The sequence below is a fragment of the Sapajus apella genome, unplaced genomic scaffold (assembly GCF_009761245.1).
Source record: "Sapajus apella isolate SASKATOON/1434 unplaced genomic scaffold, GSC_monkey_1.0 scaffold48, whole genome shotgun sequence".
Taxonomy (NCBI): Eukaryota; Metazoa; Chordata; class Mammalia; order Primates; family Cebidae; genus Sapajus; species Sapajus apella.
Genome location: NW_022436988.1, coordinates 2,266,331 through 2,287,102, shown reverse-complemented (window position 1 = coordinate 2,287,102; position 20,772 = coordinate 2,266,331). Strand labels below are relative to the sequence as shown.

The following is a 20,772-nucleotide window of genomic DNA, read 5'->3' as shown; positions in this document are numbered from 1 at the left end:
TACAGGTAAGAGGGCATCTGGAGGCGGGCAGTGCCCTAGAAGGAAGTGCTTCCCCCGGCTCCTGCTCCGCGGGAGCCTGTCTTCCTTCCCCTTGTCGTAGGAGCTGCTTTCCCGATGTGGCAGGCCTTTCAGCAGCTGCTCAGGAAACTGCTTGGAGGTGGTTTCTCCCATGCGGCTCCTGCGACTGCCTCTCAGGATGGGCCCTGACACCAGGAAGCCCACAGAAAATCCACTTCTGAGAGAGTACTTCAGAAATCAACGTGGGCTCAGATGTCTTTCCGAAGGGCTTTGGAATCTGCCTGTTTAATAAAAAAGAATCTGCTTTTCATTATGTCATCAACATGTTGAATAAGAAGATGGGGAATTGCCCCTCGCCTGTCAGGGGCCACCTCTCCCTTTGGTTTTTGTTTGCGGCCTCCAGAGTGGCCATTGCTGTACATTGTTGTTGACTGACCCCAGGAAGGGACAATCATTTGGCATTCTATAGTACTTTCAGGACAGGGTGAATCAGCTCCTGTAACATTAACTCCTGCTTACTGTTAAGCCAGAGAAATTTTTCCTCTGGAATTCAAACCTACACTTACTTCACAAGTAAAGATGAGCAGAATTCTGTTCTAGGAGAGCCATTAAATGTGGAAAGATGGGATCTAAAGAGATGGTCGCACTGTGCATATGAACCATTTGATTTAGAAACCAAGCAGAGATTTTGAAAAATTAAAAAACAAGCCGCCTGTGATGTTTCTAAAAGAGCAGTCAGCTTATGCAGAGGTGCAGTTATGGAACTTTCTGGTTTCTAATGTCTCTCGGGTGCTCTGTTCACACCAAACCGTTTGGATCCTCCTGGAGACACTAACAACCGCTTCATTTAAGACAACGTTTTTCAAATCTCAAGTCCTGGCTGATTAGTGGCAATGAAAGCAGTTAGGTGGGTCACTGCCAGCATTTAAAAAGAGAAGAAAGCAACACTGTTTTCCTAATAAGACGAACGTTCCTTGGTTCTGTTGCTTGAACATGTATCTCTTTTTCTGTTTGTTTCTTCATTTTTGTTTTTTGGAGGCATGGGTAGGGTACGAACCTGTAAATATGTATCTTTTTGTTTGTTTGTTTCTACTGGTTTGTTGTCAAAAAATATGTATCTTTATATGCGGTTGTGTATGTGTGTTTGTCCGGTCACCAGAAATATTCCTCGGGCTCCTGATCAAAAAAGTTTGAAAGCTTCTTATTTAAATGACCTGTACTCTTGTGTTAACTGGGGACCTGAACGCGACTTTAGCTGTCAGCAGTGCTGTGACTCCTTAGCCATTGCCTCAGAACAGCCTTGCCCCAAATCCCTGTTCTACCACCTGCCTTCTGCCGTATTATGGCTCCCCGTCAGTCTGTCCCATTTTTAATTAAGGATACTGCTTATACATATATCTTTTTTCTTTGATTTTTTTTTCTCTTTTTTTTAAATTTTCTTTCACTTATACATGTATCTTAACTTTCTCTTCTGTTCTTGTTGAAGAAATAATTTTGACAAGTTTTCACATTTTACTCTAAATTAAAAGCCCATTTCCCTTTTGACCAAACGCATTAACCTTCAGAACTGAAGAAGGACAGAGTAACCATGAGCAACTTGCCCTTCCTGGTAGAATGAATCAAACCTTTTACCAGCAAGATACATCTCCCTTTATCTCTGGTGTTGGAAATAGATGCTTGGTGCCGCAAAGAAAAATTAGCACTGAGACAAAGGATTTTTCAGCAACATAGTTTTTACTTCCTGGACTGCAGGAAGGGTACCCCTACTGGCCATTGTGCCACGAGAGTACAATGAACAAAGGAAATCACAAATTTATCCCTTACACATTTGGGGTTGTCCTTACTTCTGAGTCTGATCTCTATTGGTTGGAGCCAGACCTTACAATCTAAACTAAAATCTGATTAAACTTTTCTAAAAGGTGAAAGCATGGAGAGCTTTGAGCACATCCAGCACAGATACCTTGGTTGAAGTATAAGAACATAAAATATACTATGTGCCTGTAAGCATGGCATGTTTAACAGCTACATAGGGTAGGGCTTAACAAAGAGTTATTAGCACACTTATTCTTTAACAGGAAAGGAAACTTTAAAAAGAAAATTTCTGCTTCCCATATCTGGTAATGCCTTTTGCCTTAGAGTTCATGTTTTTATAGCATCATTGCTAAACAACCATCTTTTGGTTAGTGTTTGCAGAATGCATCTTTTTTTATCCACATATATATATATATACATACATACAAGGTATATCTTTAGCAATATAGTTAGCTTTTATTTAGTTTTGTTTTTAAATAGAGATGGAAAATTTAAAGTATTTAGTTCGTTTACATTTAGTGTAGTAATTGACATATTTGGGTTTTAGTTTGCCTCCAATTTACTTCACCCTTTTTTTTTCTACTGCTTTTTATTCTAGCCCCCCACCCATTTATTTTTTATTTTTATTTTTATTTTTTGAGACTTAGTCTCTTGTCACCCAGGCTGGAGTGCACGGGTGCAATCTCAGCTCACTGCAACCTCCGCCTCCTGGGCTTAAGCAATTCTCCTGCTTCAGTCTCCCAAGTAGCTGGGATTACAGGCGGCGTACACCACCACACCCGGCTAACTTTTGTGTTTTTACTAGACAGCGTCAGCCAGGCTGGTCTTGAACTCCTGACCTCTGGTGATCTGCCCGTCTCTGCTTCCCACAGTGCTGGAATTACAGGCCTGAGCCACCATGCCTGGCCAAGCCCCTTTTTTAACCTTTCTTTTTTCTCTCCCCTTACCATCTTTCGGGTTGATTTAGCAATTTTATTACACCTTTCTTCTCTTCTATTGGCTTGTTAATTTTATATTCTTTTACTATACTTTGAATGGTTACTCTAGAGCATGCTGGTTTTTTCTTCTAACTGCTAGACAGTATACACCTTAGGCTTTGCAGGCCATAGAAAGTCTCTGCCTCATAGTCTCCCTATTGTACAACTCTTTAAAAATTTAAAAACCGTTCTTAGCCTGGGGGCCTTAAAAAACAGGCTTCTGTCTACTTGTGGTCCTTGGACCATAGTTTGGTGACCTGCTTCAGAAGCTATAACATGCATCCCACTAAAACCTAATGTGTGCCCGGCACCGTGGCTCATGCCTCTAATCCTAGTCCTTTGGAAGGCTGAGGCAGGAGGATCACTTGAAGCCAGGCGTTACCAACACCAGCCTGGGTAATATGATACGACCCTGTCTCTACCAAAAAAATCAAGTCAGACATGATGGTGCACACCTGTAATCTCAATACTTTGGGAGGCTGAGGCACGAGAACTGTTTGAGACAAAGAACTCAAGACCAGCTGAGCAGCATAGCAAGACCACGGCTGTACAGAAGATTTTAAAAATCAGCTGGGTCTGGTGACATGCCCCTGTAGTTGCAGCTGCTTGGGAGGCTGAGGTAGAAGGATCACTTGAGTCCCAGTGCCTGCGGCTGCAGTGGTTCGTGACGTGCCACTGCGCTCCAGCCTGGGCGACAGAGCAAGACCCTGTCTGTTTAAAAAAAGACAAAAACAGAGTACCCTTTAGTACAGATCTTCTAATTTAAAAAAATGTCATTGGTATTTCTTTGAAAATTCCATAGTTTCTCCTTTATTTGTTTTCACATTTTCAAATCAACACTATTGAGGTGCATTCAATAAATTATGCCCACTTTAACTGTGCAGTTGATGCGTTTTGACAGACCGCTCTGCCCATGGAAGCACTCCACAGCCAGGACACATCCCACGTGTTCCCTTGTACCTGTCCCAGCCCATCCCTCTCCTTACCCCTCAAGCCCAGGCAACCATCGATCTGGATTTTCTCACTCTGCATTAGCTTTGACGTTTCCAGAACTTTCTATAAACAGAATGATAAAGTATGTGCTGTCTTCTGTCTGCCTTCCTTGGCTCAGAATCCTGCGGTGGAGATTCATCCATACTGGGAGATCCATAGTTTATTCCTTTTCGTTGTGAGTACCAGCCCACCCTGTGTGTCCATTTGTTTCACCTGTTCATGCTCGTTTGCAGTTTCCATCCTGACTGCTACAAACAGAGCCACTATAAATATTCACATGCAAGTCTTCGTGTGGACCTATCTATTCATTTCTCCTGGATAAATACCTAAGAGTGGATGGCTTGGTCCTATGGTAGGTGTACATTTAACTTTGTAAGAAATTGCCCAACTGTCTTCCAAAGTGGTTTACAGACCTGAGTTCCTCCTGTAATAACAGCATGCTGGTCGTGGCACATCCATGTTGACAGTTGGTATTCTGCCTTTTTGTTTTTATTATTTTATTTTTTTGAGATGGAGTCTGGCTTTGTCATCCAGCCTGGAGTGCAACAGCACAGTCTCGGCTCACTGCAACCTCCGCCCCCCGGGTTCCAGCGATTCTCATGCCTTAGCCTCTTGAGTAACTGGATTACAGGCGCATGCTACCACGCCCAGCTAAGTTTTTGTATTTTTAGTAGAGATGGGGTTTCACCATGTTGGCAAGGCTGGTTTCAAACTCCTGACCTCAAGTGATCTGCCCGCCTTGGCCACCCAAGTGCTGGGATTACAGCAAACCCAAAGTGCTAGGATTACAGGCATGAGCCACCACACCCAGCCACGTTATGGAAGGTATAACACAATATCATTATTATTTTAATTTGCATTTGCCTAATCATGCCAGAGGAGGTTTTCATGTGCTGCTATTGGCCATTAATTTATCCTCTTTAATAAAATGCATCTTCAGCTCTCTTGCCAATTTTTAAATTGTGGTGTTTGTCTTCAAGAGCCTTCCTATATTTTGGACACAAGTCTTGGTCCTGTCTATATATTGTGAACACTTTTGCTCAGTCTGTGGCTTGTGTCTTTATTTATAAAACAGTCTTTTGATGAACATAAGTTTTTCATTTTGATGGAGCCTGATTTCATCATTTATTTATTTTATAATCTGTACTTCCTGTGTCCTACCTAAGAAATCTTTGCCGACCCTAGGGTTGTGGAGATTGTCAATTTTTTTCTAAAACTTTTAGTTTTAACTTTCATGTTTATGATGAACTTAATTAACTATGATTAACTTTTAAGTTTGTGATCCATTTGAAGTTTCTTTTTTTAATATAATGTGCAATAAGGGTCAAGGATCATTTTTTTCCATATAGATACCAAATCGTCCAGCACTATTTGTGGAAGAGACTATTTTTTTGTCATTGAATTACCTTTGACAAAAATCATTTGACTATAACTGTATAGTTCTATTGTTCTGTTTTATTACATTGATCTATGTCTATCTTTATTGGCATAAGGATAGAAGTACCACATTTCCATGATCACTGTAGCTTCAGTGTGAGTCTCTGTTTTTTGTTTTGTTTTGCTTTGTTTTGTTTTTGTCAAAATGGTTTTGGCTACCCTAGATCCTTGCATTTCATATAAATTTAAAAATCGGTTTATCAATTCCAAGGAGAAGCCTGCTGAGATCTCGATTGGAATTACATTAAATCTAGACCAATTTGAAGAGAATTACCATCCTAGTAATAGGGAGTCTTCTGATCCATGAACATAGTGGGTTCAGATTCCATAATCGTTATCACATATTGATTTAGTTGTCTTGGTGCTTTGTAGCCTTATCTGTACATGTCTTGCAAATATTTTTTCATATTAATGTTAGTTTAAAAATTATTGAATGCTGCATATAGAAATGTAACTGATTAATGTTACTTTGAAAATTATTGAATGCCGCATATAGAAATGTAACTGATTAATGTTACTTTGAAAATTACTGAATGTGGCATAGAGAAATTAACTGATTTTTGCATAAGGACCTCATTTCCTCGAACCTTGCTGCAGTCACTTACTGGCTCTGGGAGCTGTTTTCCAGGTTTCTTAAGATCGTCTGTGTATCTAATGATGTCATCTGAAAATACGTACGGTTTTACTTCTCATTTCCAATGTTTATGTCTCTCGTTTCTTTTTCTTGCTTCACTGCACTGCCTGACGCCTCCTGTATAATGTTAAATGGAAGCAGTACAGCTGGGCGTTCAGGCCCTAAATGCAGTCAAAGATCAATGACAGGGAAACGTTTTGTCTTACTCTACTAAGTATAACGTGTGCTGTGAATTTTTCAGATACCCATTATCAGGTTGAGGGAGTGCGCTTCTCTACCTAGTTTTGCGAGAGTCTTTATCGTGAGTTGGTGTTGGAACTCGCCGGCAGCTTTCTCTGTGTCTGTGGAGGGCATCGCACAGCTCTTCGCCCATACCGTTAAGACAGTGCATCACGTGATTGATGTGCAGCTGCTAAGCAGTCCTGCATCCCTGTGATAAACCCCACTTGGTCACGGTACATTACTCTTTGATATATTGTGGGATTTTACTTGCATTTCATTGAAGATCGTCTCACGTGTGTTCTTCTCTACCCTGTGGGACACAGCCACGCCCTCTCCAGCAAGGCCTAAACCTCAGCCCCGCCTGGGGCCTTCTCCACATGCTGGGATTACAGGCGTGAGCCACAGCACCCGGCCCTTGATTTCTTAGTATGCTAAATTTTTAATTTCCAGGGTTTCAAAAGAAGTAGCTTCTAGTTTTCTTCCAAAATTGTTCACCTTGTCCTTTAATTCCTTATGCATGCTAAGTAAGATTACTGCCAAGTCTGGCCTGGCAGCTCCATTACTCAGATCCTCCGTCCATCCCTTTCTTGTCAGCTGCTTTTCTTGGTTTCAAACATATATACAGTTTTCCAGTAATTACCTGGTTTTTCTTTAATTGAATGCTACAAGTTGAAAATGGGAATTGTACAGGTACTTGGGGGTGATCTGAGGCTGTGAGTCTGCATTGTTTCTAGTTTCCTGTTCCCACTGGAGAGCCCTTTAGAGTTTCCATCTACAACTGAGGAGTTTCACCAGATCTGCTTCTCCCTGGCAGTCCCTCCTCTCCCGCTCTTGTTCCCCAGCCCCGTGAGCCTGCTGCGATCTGCTCAGTGTCCCTGCTGGTGGGTCCCATTTTGAGAATTGCCAGATGCTTCCAAGAGAGGTGGCCCCAAACAAAAGCTCAACCCCGGGCTTCCTTCCCTCGGGTCTTAGCCCCATAATTTCTCATAGCCTGGCCTGCCTCTCCTTGCTTTCTAAAATATTTCCCGAACACACACACAGCCTTTCTAGCTGTTCTCCAGGCGAGAATGGTCTGAATCACTTCATCTGCCATTACCTGCCAGGGAGCTCATACCATCCTCGAAACCCTAAACTCATGGGAACCACACACCCCCAGATTTGCACCTGTGAGTTGGAGTCTGGTGGGCTGAGCCTTTTTAGATAATGTCCAGTGGCTGCACACGAGGGTCTGCGGGCACAGAGGTGGACCCACAGCCCACGTCCCCAGCCCTCCGTGTCCAGCTGGTCCTCTCACCAGCTCTCTTGTTCCCGTTCCTGTCCCTCTGTCCTCCAGACTAAGCATTGTGGCCCAGTTGAAAGGCTGCTCCTCTGGCTTTAAATTGCAAACTATTCAGCCCAACACCATATGCTACGATTTGCAAACCATGGGTTTATGCACGCTGAAATGGACTTTAATTATGATCACTGGAAGTCTGTAAATGGCTATAATACGGGGCACTGTGTAGTGAGAACGTCACATAACGCTATAGAGTGCTGAATTCTGCATCATTTTAAAGAGAGGTTGGAAAACAGTGTCACAGAAATGCATGTTTACTTGGTTCAGAGCAATATTAGCTTAAGAAAAAGTATTTTCACTAGCTTCACAGAAAGCTGCCTTCTGGTGCATTATTTCCTGATCTTCGCTTCCAGTTGTTTTCTTTCCCCACGGAGTTGTGTTTTTACAATAACATAGATGCGTGTTTTATACATACGGTTTCAATGAAGCATTCGTTCAGAGGCTGTATGGACACGCCCATCACACATGCGCACAAGCTCAAAGATTCCTCTCAGTAACCTTGTGATCCATGCCCCCCTCACTACCCCCAGCCCCCACTGTGGAGAACCACGGGCGTGAGATATGTATACATAGCTTTCCTCTTCCTAGCAATCTAACCACTATGTACTGACCTGGATTTTCAAAAGAATTATTTAAAGAAGAAATTGCTCAGTTCACCTCCCCGACCCTGTCACGGAACATTTGTAAGTAATGAATTATTTGCAGTAAGTAAGTGAGCCAGCTCAAGGTTCTCTACGCCGCCGTTTTCACAGTAGTCATTTCAATTTAAATGTGTATCCTTCTTTAATTGAATTTAATCTGAGATGATATAAATTTTTTAAATAATACAGTTTTGGCCGGCAGGTGGATCACCTGAGCTCAGGAGTTTGAGACCAGCGTGGGCAACATGGTAAAACCCCATCTCCACCAAAAATACAAAAAATTAGCCAGGTATGGGGGCGTGCACCTGTGGTCCCAGCTACTTGTGAGGCTGAGGTGGGAGGATCAATTCAGCCTGGGAGGTGGAAGTTGCAGTGGGCCGAGGTTGAACCACTGCACTCCAACCTGGGTGACGGAGTGAGACCTCATCTCAAAGGAATTTTTTTTCATAATGCCGTTTTGAAATATCTTCCCTTTACTGGAAAACTTGCCGTAGCTTCCTTCTTATTTAAAATAAAAGGGGAGCGGGGAGTTTTGGTTTTCTTTAATATGTAAGTCGTATGTTTTCAGCATAGTATTAAGTACACATAAGGAAAAAGAATTAAAATCATCCATTTTCTTCAGCCAGCCAAGATAATCATTATTAATACTTCGGGTATACCCTTGCAGACTTTTGTCTAAGTAGATTCTTGGATATTTTTTGATTTTGTGCACAAAGAGATAATCCAGGGGCATGGCCACCACCGTGTTTCAGGAGCTCCTTAGATGATAGAATTGGGGATGATTTGTACTATCTTGTTTTCTTTTTTATCATCATTTGAGTATTTTTAGTGAGTTTGTCCTGTTTCTTGGAAACCATTGTTTTCAGTTACCATTTTGTTTACATGTAGCTTTACCATCATTCAGTGGGGATTCACCCCCTGGCTCATCAAATACGTACGCGGCACCCATTCTGCATGGGATGTTTCATGCTGAGCATCATCATAGCAAGATGAAGAAAGAACTTAGTCCTCACTTTCAGAGAGCCCCAAGCCTCAGTGGAGACACAGCCTGGGCGGCAGTCTCTTACGGCAGAGACAGTCACCGCTCTCTGGGCAGGCATCAAAGCAGCAGCTGCCAGTGGGGTCCCCTAGGCTGGTGTGGCAGAGGCCCCAGGGAGTGTCCTGAGAGGAGGCAGGACTTGAGCGGAATGACAGGGTTCGTAGGTGTCCCCTAAGCCGGGAAGACGGCGGAGGGGGGCGTGGTCTGAACAGAGCACGCAGGACGTTTGAGAACAAGTGTGATGCGGCCGGAAAGCGATGTGTTTGCTGAAATAGGAGGTTGAGGACAAGTAGAAAACAGCACAATGATGGTAAACACACGCGAGCCACTCAGGCTCCTACGGACCGTGTCAGCTGCGTGGCTGTGCTAGGGAGCAGACACCGGGCAGTTAGGGGTGCACGAGGTTTGTTGGAAGAAACACCTGTCAGAGCTCAGGACGGAAGCTGGACCCGATGGATGCCTGGCCCAGGCGCTGCAGGCCCCGTGGAGAGAGAGCTGCCACTCCAACTCGAGGCAGCCAGCTCTGTAGCTCCGCTGTGCTTAGCACAGGCCAGGGCTGCCCAGAGCAGAGCAAGGCCCCGTCTGAACATGGACCAGTCCCTGTGCATGCCAGCTGGGGCTGTCCCTGCACCTCACTTTTTCCCGCTGAGGGCCCAGCCTGGTGTCCACGGGCAGGGACAGCCATCGGCATCAGTGGGAGCAGCTGTGTGTTAGGTGGGGAAGTGAGGTGGCCAGGCCTGCGCGCTATGTAGATCACACCGTGTACTTCACGAGCTGCCGGGAACTGTAAGATTGATTTATGTCAAGGAGAGCAAGTCATTGCCCACGGGAATTTAGCTACACAGAAAATTAACAGAGTGGAACAGTCATGGGTAACAAAGGAAAAGTAAGGGATTAGAGGATCTCAGCTGTCATCCTGTGCCCGTAAATCGGGGCTGGACAGTCCGTCACCTGCAAAGCCTCCTCCTGGCTGGTGAGGTGGCATCCACAGAGCGATTCTGGAGACCCGAGGGGTGGGGGAGCAGCTTCTGCACAGGCAGTCGGAGAGCCGCGGGGCTCTTGGCCCCCACTCCTCCAGCCAGAGGAGTTTTACTGTCCTTTGTCCTGTGTAAGATTTTGTTTGAGTAGCTAAAAAGTGATGAAAACCCTGCAGCGGTCAGTGGGGACCCTGGTAGATTTGGGGGCCCGGCTGCCTGCACAGTGTGAGCCACAGCAGAAGGGCCTGGCCCCAGAACGAACACCCGGCAGGCCTGGCTGGCCCCCGTGCGGGACTGGAGAGCAGCTGAGGGCTCAGGGCCTCCAGGGTTTCGAGCGTCAGTGAACAGCGAATCCACAGGGACTCTTGGAGTGGAGACCGTCAGTGGAGATGACGGTGTTGTGCCTGATTTTACACGCGTTACGCTTGCGCCGTGATGCCAGGCAAGCTGAGGGTGAAGGCAACACCTTGTGAGACCTAGAAGGAGCAGGGCCACTGCTGGAACAGAGCTGGTGGTGCAGTGCGCCCAGAGGTCACTGGGGAGGAGCAGGGTGCCAGGGGAGGGACAGTCAGGATTCGCAAATTGAGCAGATGAAGAAAGGCAAGGCTGGCAGCCGTTGGAGTCAGCGGGCTTGGCAGGGGGTGGCTGGGAAGAGCAGCAAGGACCGAAAGCAGCTTTCCTGCGGCAGATGACAGAGCCCGCAGGAGCCCATGGAGAGCTTAGCCAGTGCAAGTTGCAGGGTCGCGTGGGTTTTCCCCAGGGTGGACAGGCTTAAGGCCCCAGTGGCCACTGCGTGTTGAGCCCCAGCAGCCAGCGATCTCCCCGGCCCCTCCCCGGTCCTCCGGACCCTGTAAGGCAGCCACAGGGCCTGGGCCTGGTTTCCACCACTGGTCTCCAAAGGAAGACACACCCTCATGGAGCCTCAGTTTCTCTATCTGAAAAGCAAGTGACAATAAGACCTACCTGCTGAGGGCACTGGGAAGGAAGTCTTGGTGGACGTGGCAGGTGGGTGACTTGGGTCTGCCAAGGCCGCACAGCGGCAGTTGTGCCATGAGTGCCCGGCTGGCAGCGGTGGTGGAGGTAGTGTCAATGTTGATGCTGAGGAAATGCAAAGCCTCTGAGAGGCTGGGCAGCCAGTCTCTGGCCAAATTCAAGCCCATGTCCACCTGGCTTCCAAGTTTAGGCCTGGAGATGCAGAAAGAGAAAGGCTGGGGGTCTCCTGACGACCTCACGTCCCCTTGTCCTTGTCCTATGCATGGACGGGGCAGGGAATAGCAGCGAGGCAGCCGCCGCATGGGGAGATCATGTGGTACCCCCCCGCCAAGTCCCCTGACTCCTGAGTGCATCCGGAGCTGAAGGCGCCTCTGAGAATCCAGGTGAGAGCAGGAACCTGGGGAGGCTGGAAGGTGAGCACCGGCAGGTGGGCACCTGTGAGTGAACCTGGGAGGGACAAGGACCCAAGGAGTAGGTGACATCTTGTGCTGGATGTGGGGAGCAAGCAGGGTGATGGGGCAGATGGCAGGGAGCTGGGCAGGTCCAGGAGAGGGGTTAGGGAGATGGAGCACCCTTGGGAGAGTGGCTATGGTATGCTGTGACCCATCTGGCAGCTGCTGGAGAATCAGAGGCGAGGGCTGGGCACACAGCTGCTTTTATTGAGTGACAAGTTCCCAGCAGAGGGAATCCGGTGCTGTTGGCGGTGAGGACAGCCAGGGGTGTCAGGGAAGAAGAAGGGGCCTCAGGGGAAAGGCACCTGCTTGGTATTTCAGAGCTGGCCTGGTGCTCTAGGGCGGTTGCACAGATGGGGAGTGGATGCCGAAGTTCCGCCGGCATCTGGCAGGGCCAGGGTCACCACGACAGCCTGGATACTGGGATAAGGAAGATAAATCCTGGCAAGAAGCGGAATGCCGCAGGTCAGCCCGGAAGTGTGAAGGAAGGTGGAGATAGACCCTCCTTTTGACAGCAGCGGAGGAGAGTTTGAGGAGGCGCGGGCCCTGTCGGGGAGGCCGCCCCGGCCTCTGCGGCACCTGCTGTTGGAATGTGATCCCTTTTATTTTAGTCCCCATTTTGCATCAAGGTCAGCCGTGTTGACTCAGCAGAGCAGCAGGTGCCACGAGTCATCCTGCCACAGCACAGCTGGGACCAGCGCTGGTTTTCTTGTCTCCCAATTCAAGGATCTTTTCCTGAACTGTAGCTGTTTTAGTTTTCGCGTAAAAGTTCTTAACACTGTGGATTTCAATTTTAAAAGAGCCACCTTGATCATTAACCCTTTGAGTGTTCAAAGAAACTTCTGGAATGAAACGTGGTCTGACATGGACACCTAACCCCAGTAGACTGCTTCCGTGGTCCCCTCGTGATCCCGGCGGCCTTCTGAGTGGGGCGAGGCTCAGCATTGGTTAGGATCGGGTACAGAAAGAAAACCAGAAACAAAGTATCGCAAGGATTTAACTTTATGTGACGTAAAAAGTGAGGGACGCTGGACTTCGTGCGCGCTGTCACCCCAGGTAGGACCAGGCCTGTTACATCAAGAAGCCACATCAGATTTCACTCGCTGGATGATTGGTTCATCGACTTGAACGATTTCTGGGTCTGTCTGAAGTCAACCGGGCAGATGGCTCTGTCTGGTTTCGTGATGAGCTTAGGGAAGAGATCAGTGGGATTTTCAGGACCGTGTTGGGGAGTCTAGCTTTGCCTTTATCTACTGGTGATTGTCACAAGATACTAATTCGCAAATACACAGCTAAGTACACACTGGCCCTACCTGGCCATCCAGTGACAGTGCTAGGGTGCGGGACCTCATGGGAAGCCCCGTGCCACTCAGAAGGCAGCTTTCTGTTAAGCAGGGGTCACAGACTCGGGACCAGCAGGGCTCTGTGAGCTTCACTTGATTCGGGATCCAGGGGCTCACGTGAGGTGTACGTCTAGTCCTGGTTTGCACACAGCCTGGGGGCAAGTGGTCTGTCTGTCTGTGATGGTCCCTGCGCTTCTTCCGAGATGCACCCACCCACACCCTGCCCCACAGCTGCCCGAGCTGCACCCCACAGCCTCCCTCCCGGGCATCACCGGGGCCGAGGATGAGCAGCTGCAAGAGCCAGGGTTTCGGCAGTTCCCTGTTACTCCGCCGAACACATTCATTGCAGTAAATGTTGATGCTGTAAAGACAAGAGTGTCCCATGATTCTGAGGTTTCTCCTCCAGCCGTCTCTCCTTGCGCGTACGTAATTGGGACTATCGAGTATGTGTCCTGCTTCTTCATGTTACAGAGCGTTTCCATGTTTCCGAAATAACAGTTGCTTGTAGCTGCTGCGTCGTGGTTGTTGCGTGGTTTGCGTAATCATTTCTCCCTCACTGGTTCCAGGGCAAATGTCGGACTTTTCACGATGGCAAATGACAGCACCACGCACCCTCCGTGCACCCCATTTCCCCATCTTGCTTCCGGTTTAGGCTTCATTGCTCCCTGGAAGTAGATGTACTGAGCTACGTACATGTACTGACCTTTACACGTAGTAAAGAAGGTCGTGCCAGCTCCTACTCATACAGGATAGAAGTGTCTTTGTTTAGGGCAGGGACAGGCATACCCAGCTGCCTTAGGATGGGGGCTGTCCGCATCAGACCAGCCATGTAACGTAAAGTGACGCAGATCCAGTCAGTCCATCGGTCATGTCCGTGTGACTCTGAACACACAGGCTCCGGGCACTTCCCGGCTTGGCCAGTGCACCAGGGTGTCACAGCCCTGCTGGGAGGGTAACTGTCCGGACTCCACGGAGTGAGGATCCAAACTCTGCTCGTGGTGCTGGGCCCCACCCTGCCCTGGGTGCCTCTCTTCCTGAGTCTTGGGGACGGTCCTCTGCCCTTGCAGTTTGGTTAACTCCAGATATGTTGAGAGAGAAGAGACAACCCATGACAGAACGCTCAAGATCAGCACCTCCCATGTCCTCCTTCCTTGCACACTTGGCCACTTGTGTGTTTACTAATCCTAGACCACAGAGTATGTGGCCTCTGCTCAGCTTTGGTGAGGAGGGGTGGACTTGGCACTGTCCCTCCTCTGCTCGGCTTTGGTGAGGAGGAGTGGCCTGGGCACTGTGCCTCCTCTGCTCGGCTTTGATGAGGAGGAGTGGCCTGGGCGCCGTGCCTCCTCTGCTCGGCTTTGACGAGGAGGGGTGGCCTGGGCGCCGTGCCTCCTCTGCTCGGCTTTGATGAGGAGGGGTGGCCTGGGTACTCTGCCTCCTCTGCTCGGCTTTGATGAGGAGGGGTGGCCTGGGTACTCTGCCTCCTCTGCTCGGCTTTGATGAGGAGGGGTGGCCTGGGTACTCTGCCTCCTCTGCTCGGCTTTGATGAGGAGGGCAGATGCGCCCCCATGAGAGTCCTGCAGCTTGAAAGAGACAGCGTTTCTGCGGAACGTTGTGATTGACGATCTTGTCAGTCGTTTCATTAAAAAGGATTTCAGCATGTGTTTCTCATTCACAGATGTGGAACCCAAGACAGTGTGTTGGGCTCCACCTCCACCGCAGGATGCCCCCCATGCCCCTCCTCCATACTGTTTCCCAGGGCTGCATCCAGGGCAGCCTCCCCTGTTTGCACTCGCGCTTGAGGACTGAGAGGCGCAGCCTGGTAAAACGAGTTCACAGGCTGTTTGCTTGTGTTTCATAAGGAAGATCTTCTCTCTGGGAGGTGCGCCGCACCCTTACATGCCTCGGTGGGGCAACGCTCTGTTGCAGGTTGTTACCAAGCGAGCGTCTTTGCTTTTCCTCTGCTCGGAGGTCTGATATGCTCGTTCTGCAGTGGGAGCAGGCTGGGGAGAAGGAAGCGGGGTGAGACGAGGCTCTGATGTCTTCGGGCTGCATGTTCGCCTCCAGGCCCTGGTTTCTTTTAAATGGTGGGAATCCTTGATGATGCCCATCCTGCCCCACCCACAAAGCTACTGAAAGGTGCTTCTCAGAGGTCCGCCCTGGCCAGCAGCCTGACCATAAAACCTTGATGTTGGGTACACTCAAGTCTCCCGTGTGGAGGTCAAAATTTTTCTTGCATTTGGAAATCTTTGTTTGAGACTTCTGGCATTGTTTGAGCAACAGTGCTGCTTTAGAATATTATACCGATTTCTCATATAATTTCTCATTTTTCTTGTCCTATCACTGAACCTATTTTGAGGAAATAAGACATTATTTTTGTTCCTAAAGGAAAAGGCATTTAGGAAAGAGCATGTGCTGAAGAATTATATTAAGAAGCTGGCTTAGGCTGGGCATGGTGGCTCACGCCTGTCATCCCAGCATTTTGGGAGGGGGAGACGGGAGGATCACTGAGCCAGGAGTTCCAGAACAGCCGGGGCAACACAGCGGGACTCCAACTATAGCAGTTTTAGAAAAGCAGCTCACTTGACTCAGCTGCCCTGGATTCCTGACCCACAGCCTCTGAACGTTATTCCCATGAAGACGGCGCCGTCACGTGGGTCCCCACAATGGGAATCACTGATCTGCTCAGTGCTCTCAGTAGCGGACTCATACTCATGGCTCTGAACGTGTGGCGTTTGGTTTTCCATCCTGAGTGACTTCATTTAGAATGATGGCCTCCAGCTCCATCCCGGTTCCTGCGAAAGTCATGGTTCGTCCTTCTCACAACTGAGGAGTGGTCTTTGGTGCCGCCCGCCCCGTGCCAAGCGCAGCAGCCTCCTCCTCCCACTCCGTCGTGTTTTCTCTGTCATCTGCCGTCACTGGGCACCTCTCATGTGCTTCTGCGTGTGCCTGTTGCCTGTCGCTCCCCCGAGACCTGGCTCCCCGAGGACAGGGCCTGGGCACGCGCTGGCAGTCCCCACATCTCTGCTGCAGCATCAGCCGTGGGTTGAATACATGGGAGTGAAGTAGACCTTGTGGGCGAGACTCCCCCCCGGTGTGGACCATGCGCCTCCACAGCATTCGCAGGCTGAGGTGTGGGCCTGCGGAGCGCGGTGCGTGGGCCTGGGGAGCGCCGGGCGTGGGCCTGGGGAGCGCGGGGCGTGGGCCTGCGGAGGGTGGTATGCACTGCTTTCAGCACGCACCACGGACTGTCCAGTCAGCGGTCCATGGGAACCATGGGTGACCAGCTGGCCTTGGTGTGCACGTCTGGGGATATGGGAAGCAGCAGCCTTTTTGGAGGTGTGCGGGGAGGGGGAAGCTGCAAATGGTGGTGAGTTTGATTCTCCTGGCTGCGCGCACGCTGAACCTCTGCTCAGAGCCTTTGGCCACCGGCGCCCTTTCTTCTTGCAAGCTCTGCTCCATTACCTGCCCTCAGAGCCATGGCATCACTCATGAGAACGTGCCCTGTCTTCTAGAATCCCTGGCCGCCTGAACGACAGGAGGACGCCCCTGGGTGAGCTGAACTGGATCTTCACGGCCATCACAGACACCATCGCGTGGAACGTGCTCCCCCGGGGTGAGGCGCGGGTCGGGCCTTGGGGAGGGAGGCTATGGCCTTGGGAGCGCGGGGAGTGACTCTCGGACATGAGAGCAGTGGGATGGGATCAGTGAGGCCTCACTGGCAGGAAGACAGTGGGAGGGGCTGAAAAGGAGAAGACGACCACCTAAGGCGGTTTCTGCTGGCAGTGGTGAGTTCCAGGACACCAGTTCTCCCCACAGTGTGGAGAGACGCCATGTCAGCATTTGCCCTTCACCGGGCAGGGCGGCTGATCTATATAGTCATCAGCATTATTCACATTTGCTGAAAACCAAATGTGAATAGGACTCGTTCATATTTTTTGTGTATTGATTGGTTGATTTGGGGTGTTTGTTTACATGTATGTATATGTGCACTGTGTATGCATATACATGTGTGCATGTGTACACGCATGTGTATATTTGCATATGTGTGCACATGTCTGCGTATGCTTGTGTGTTCATGTCTGTGCACATATATGTATATATCTGTATACGCGTGTGTGTGCATGCATGTATATTTTGTGTGTACGTGTGTGTGTTTAAGCGTGTGTTGCTGTTGGGAAATATGCATATTAGTCCCGACTTGTTTTTAGTAACTTTTGATGCAAGTGAATGTGTGTTGATGGAATTTTTGATGGAAGTGAATTTGGCTTTAAATGATAGACACAAATCACTAAGGACTTCTTTCCATCTTGTCTGCCCTCAGATCTCTTCCAGAAGCTCTTCAGACAGGATTTGTTGGTGGCTAGTCTGTTTCGAAATTTCTTACTGGCGGAAAGGATCATGAGGTCATACAACTGCACTCCCGTCAGCAGCCCGCGGCTGCCGCCCACCTACATGCACGCAATGTGGTGAGTGTCTCGGGTGGGGTCCTCCGGGTGCCGTGCTCCCCGCCCTCTGCCCCACTTGATCTCATGGAACTGCACAGAGCCGGGCAGGGACGCTCCACACCTAACCTGGGGACCCTGTGTGTCATTAATAAGTGATGCTAAATGCAGTGCTCCTGGAGACCTCCACGCGGAGGAGCGGGGGTCTCCTTCTGAGAGCAGAAGCCTGGGAGGGCCTTTCCAGACCACACGGGAGCAGCGCCGGCTGCAGCCTCACGGCTCCACAACTCGGAGGGCGGCGCTTTGTAAGAGAGTTTCTAACCCTTTAGAAACCAGTGGTGAGAACATAACTTGCTGACTTGAATTTATGAAGCGCATCCACGATAGCGCTGGAGAATTAAAGTGTTGGGCGCATGACCAATTAGTTTCCATGCTTATGTCTCACACACACACGCTCACGGGTGTCGTCTTCCATGACTGCTGAGTATAGTCTTCTCTCATTGCGGAGTTGCTGCTGTTCATACGGCCACTAATAGTAGTGACGGTAACGGTGGTGGGGTTGGTTTTAGTCTAGACATTGTATTTGAAGACATTTGGTTTCTTTCTGTTCTGTGGCTGTCCTAACAGAAGCAGGTTTGCGCAAATTCTAAAATGGTATTAAAGGAAAAATAGGTCTGTTCATCAGTGGGAGAAACCCTCACACAAATATTTTTAAGCCAGCAGTTCACATATGCCAGCTCAGAAACCACTGTGTGGCATGTTTTCATGATCCGGTCTATTTTAGCCTGTGTTTTCTTCTTGAATGTCTACATGACCACTTTCCGTCAACACAGGAAACCCAGAGAAGCAGGAAGGAAATCTAAACTCACTACCCATCGCCTACTCCAGAAAAGTTCCAAATAATCTAATTTTTAATGGTAGTAAATACTTATATGAAATAGATCAGTATACATTATACCCAGCACAGCACTTGGACTTTAAACAGAAGAAGTTAAAGCATGCATGATCTGTGTCCTCTTAAGAGTCTGTAAAATAAAACAGAGAACCTTGATAAGGAAAAAAAAAAAAATAGAAGTAGACCATTTAAATAATGTGTAAATAAAACCACCACAGACGTATTTCTCACGAGTCCATAATAACAGAGCTGGAAAAGAGAGAGTTGTTTGAAAAGCCTGTGCAATACTTACAATAAATATTTATTTATTTATTTATTTATTTTTTTTTTTGAGACGGAGTTTCACTCGTTACCCAGGCTAGAGTGCAATGGCGCGATCTCGGCTCATTGCAACCTCTGCCTCCGGGGTTCAGGCAATTCTCCTGCCTCAACCTCCTGAGTAGCTGGGACTACAGGCACGCGCCACCGTGCCCAGCTAATGTTTTGTATTTTTTTTTTTTTTAGTAGAGACGGGGTTTCACCATGTTGACCAGGATGGTCTCGATCTCTTGACCTCGTGATCCACCCGCCTCAGCCTCCCAAAGTGCTGGGATTACAGGCGTGAGCCACCGCGCCCGCTTAGAATAAATATTTAAAATGAGCATTTTTTTGAATAAATAGTTAGAGCAGTTTTGAAAGAGTATATTATCAAAATGGCCTTATTTCTTTAAGAAAAGTACGGCCTTAAATCCTGTCTCTGTTTCTTCTGAGACAGGTTTTTGTAATAAATTTATTATAAAAAGGGAAGGAGAAAGACAAAGAAAAAAGGAGCTGAAGGGTCAGCGCCGCATAAGATCCCGGGTGAAAAGCTAGTTCAGGGCTGGGAGCCGGCTGAGTTCTCAGAGCGGGACCTCATGGGGTCTCCGGGTTTGCAGGCTCCTGTGGGTTCCTCTTACCAGGAGTCAGTCCATGGAAACCTTTTCCTTCTGGCGTATGCTTTCTCCAGATGTAAAGGCACCGCCTATCTGATGTGCTCCGCTGCGTAAAGACAGTGGCATCACACTGGGGTTCCTGGTCAAAGACCGGAGCCCGAGCACAGAAAGCAGCCAGGAGGGTGGGCAGCCGAGGACGTGTGCTGGGAGGAGCGCATGGCGAGGCCGGCGCAGGACAGCCACATCCCACCTCTCCATCTAGAGACTGCTTTCTAGTACTGGCCCCTGGGAAGCTTTCTAGTGCCGGCATTTATATCTGTGCTGCCTTATAGAATGTCCTAGTCTAGGCCTAGCTGCAACCTCTCCCAGCCCTGCGGGGCCGCCCTTCCCTGCCCGGAAAAGGCCGGCTGTTCTGCAGACTCGGCTCCCTAGAGCCTCACGGAGCCAGCACGCGTCGTGCTTATTTGTTGCACTCGAGAATCATGAGATGAGGTCGCAATCCACAGAGGCCCAGAAAACCTGGGGACAGCATCGCATGGGTGCTTGGCGGCCCCTGCTTCCCGACGGTCACTGTGATGCTCAGGTTTTTCTGCTTTCCTGGTTCTGGCCTCCCTGAGTGTGTCATGGGCTCTGCTTGGGCTAATGTGCACCTTGAGCGATCCAGCCTCCGTGGCCCGTCATCGGCGCTACGTCCTCTGCTTCCCTTCTGGACACATTATCCGGGTTGTTTCAGGGTGGGCTCTGTGGGAACGGCGGAGACGGAGGCTGCTGTCACGACGCTGCTCGTGAGTGTGCCGGCCCTGGGTCAGCGGTAGAGGGCTGGGCAGAGAGAAGCCAGGCTCACCTCCGCCGGCCCTGGGGAGGCCTGAGGGTGGGATGGGAGGTGAGTGGGCCGGCTTGCATTCAGCATTGGTCACCAGACGCAGGCCACCCAGAAGAGGGCTTGACAGCCATGAGCTGCCTGCTTGTGGTGTCCCCAGCAGCTGGGGCAGGAAAACCTTTATCCTGAAGGGGGTCCCGGCCCCCTCCGTCACTGTATCTTACTGTAAGAGAAAATCTCGCCTGCCTGACCTGGGGCTGCTGTTACCCCCAAGCCCCATTTCGATGAGGCCCTTGAGGATGAGGAAGCACAGCAGACGTGCCCCTCCGCAGGCGCACGGCCCACCTGCAGGAAACACATTTCCTTCCTCACCCACGAAAGTGACCCTTCCCGGTCGGCCATGCAGAGCTTGTCACCAGGCCATGCCTAGGCCTGCGGCAGTGACCACAGAGCTAGACAGAAGACAGCAGCCAGGAGCGTCTGGCCACTGGTACAGCCACTGCCAGCAGCTGGAGCTTCCCGCCGGCCCGGGTGCAGTGGAATGGACTCTTCATGTAGAATCACAGCGGCGACCCCTCAGTTCCAAGGCTGGGGCAGGGTGGTCCCTGGCACCCTTCTGCTGGGTGTCACTGTGTCCCCATGGTTCGGTTTGACGGACATCGCAGATGAAAACTGAAGAAGCAGGCCGGGGTGGTAAAGGGCAATGCTCCTCGGGGCTGATGGGGGTGCCATACTGTCGCCGCTGGACATTGGGCACACCTGCAGACTCCACCAGCCATGCGGCTAGAACTTGGCCTGTGGATGCAGATGGCCTAGAACTTGGCCTGTGG

General features: G+C 49.5%; 1 protein-coding gene across 3 annotated transcripts in view; it reads left to right on the top strand.

Moving 5' to 3' along the window:
* The window catches only part of RPTOR (regulatory associated protein of MTOR complex 1), a 392,717-nt gene that overhangs the window by 248,746 nt on the left and 123,199 nt on the right, over nucleotides 1-20,772 (top strand). For all 3 annotated transcript variants that reach the window (XM_032241406.1, XM_032241407.1, XM_032241408.1), the window contains 2 exons: nucleotides 16,387-16,487; nucleotides 17,196-17,340. In XM_032241406.1, the coding sequence (XP_032097297.1) occupies nucleotides 16,387-16,487; nucleotides 17,196-17,340 (246 nt within the window). The remainder of the gene's footprint in view (nucleotides 1-16,386; nucleotides 16,488-17,195; nucleotides 17,341-20,772) is intronic.